The following is a 1398-nucleotide window of genomic DNA, read 5'->3' on the forward strand; positions in this document are numbered from 1 at the left end:
TCCTTATACTATCTTCAACTTTCTGGATTCTCTTGTCTTCTTGCTTCTCCAGAGGAGTGTCTTTTGGCTCTTTATATTCTAACTCTTTGACCTGATTCTTGTGTTCCTCCAGTCTGCTGTTGGATCTCTGCGTAATATTTTCCAATTTAGACAGTTTATTTTTATTTTTTTTAAAAAAATATATTTTATTGATTTTTTACAGAGAGAAGGAAAGAGGGATAGAGAGCTAGAAATGTCGATGAGAGAGAAACATCAATCAGCTGCCTCCTGCACACCCACTACCGGGGATGTGCCCGCAACCAATGCACATGCCCTTGACCAGAATTGAACCCGGGATCTTTCAGTCCACAGACTGACGCTCTACCACTGAGCCAAACCGATTTCGGCTAGACAGTTTATGTTTAATTTTTAGTTCAGTCTCATGAAATTTATCAGCTTTTTTAGGAAATTCTTTTTTTTTTCTTTTTTTTTTTGTATCACTACAAATTTTATTCAGAAACCCATCTTTGTTTTTTTTTAATTGTTTTTTTAAAAAAATTCCCATTATGAACTGGTTTGGTCAATCAACTACAACACTTTCTAGCAGACATACAGTAAAAATGGCCTGGCTCAGAATCGCCCAGATCTCTCACAATCTCTTGACCGCCTCCTGTCACGCTCCCGTCCCCCGCCGCCGCCACGACCACGGTCTCTCGCCCGAGAGCGCGGCTCCCGGGACCGGGACCTCGATCGATGCTTCCTGGGCCGGCGCCCATACAGCTCCCGCCGCAGCTCCCTGGAAATCGGCTTCAGATGCATGAAGTTGCAGAAGCCGCCTCGTGTACACTCTCCCATTTCATATTGGCGGCAACAGGCTTCCTGGAAGTCGGTCAAGGGGGACAGCTCGGCGTGGATGGGCTGCCCGTTGAACCAGTGGTTGTTCAAATCAATCACAGCTTTCTCCGCATCTTCTTCACGGCGAAACTTCACATACACGTTTCCGACGAGGTGATCTCCAAGATTATCACAGACATTCATCTCCTCCACCTCGCCATACTTCTCCTCCATTTCTGTGAAAACCTCCTCAAAAAACTCATCATAGTGTTCCTGCATCTCGACATCGCTCACAGCACAGCGCAAACCGTCAGCAGACGGGGAAGTTTTGAGGGTTACGGTAAATGTTCAAGAGGGCAATGGTAGTGTGAGCCGTCAGCCGTCTGTGCACTGTTTTGGGGATTACGATAGATGTTTTGAATCAAGATGGTCTGGCTAAAGGTTGGTTTATTGTGCAACCGAGAGCATCTGTCTCCATGACGACATGCTCCACTTTTGAAATAAAATGAACAGTTGACTTTGTCCTTCTCGGTGCCGAAGATGGAGGCCAAATACTCCGCCATTTCCCACCCGCAGCCGCCGACA

At 46.1% G+C, this 1398-nt stretch overlaps 1 protein-coding gene across 1 annotated transcript; it reads right to left on the reverse strand.

Annotated features, from left to right (window-relative positions):
* Nucleotides 1-503: 503 nt before the first annotated feature.
* Nucleotides 504-1191, reverse strand: LOC311628502 (splicing factor U2AF 35 kDa subunit-like). The gene has a single exon (XM_084895718.1). The coding sequence runs from the start codon at nt 1090-1092 to the stop codon at nt 610-612; it is 483 nt and encodes a 160-aa protein (XP_084751844.1). The 5' UTR covers nt 1093-1191; the 3' UTR covers nt 504-609.
* Nucleotides 1192-1398: the final 207 nt, after the last annotated feature.

The sequence above is a fragment of the Pipistrellus hanaki genome (assembly GCF_964339955.1).
Source record: "Pipistrellus hanaki genome assembly, chromosome: 9".
NCBI classification, from domain to species: Eukaryota; Metazoa; Chordata; class Mammalia; order Chiroptera; family Vespertilionidae; genus Pipistrellus; species Pipistrellus hanaki.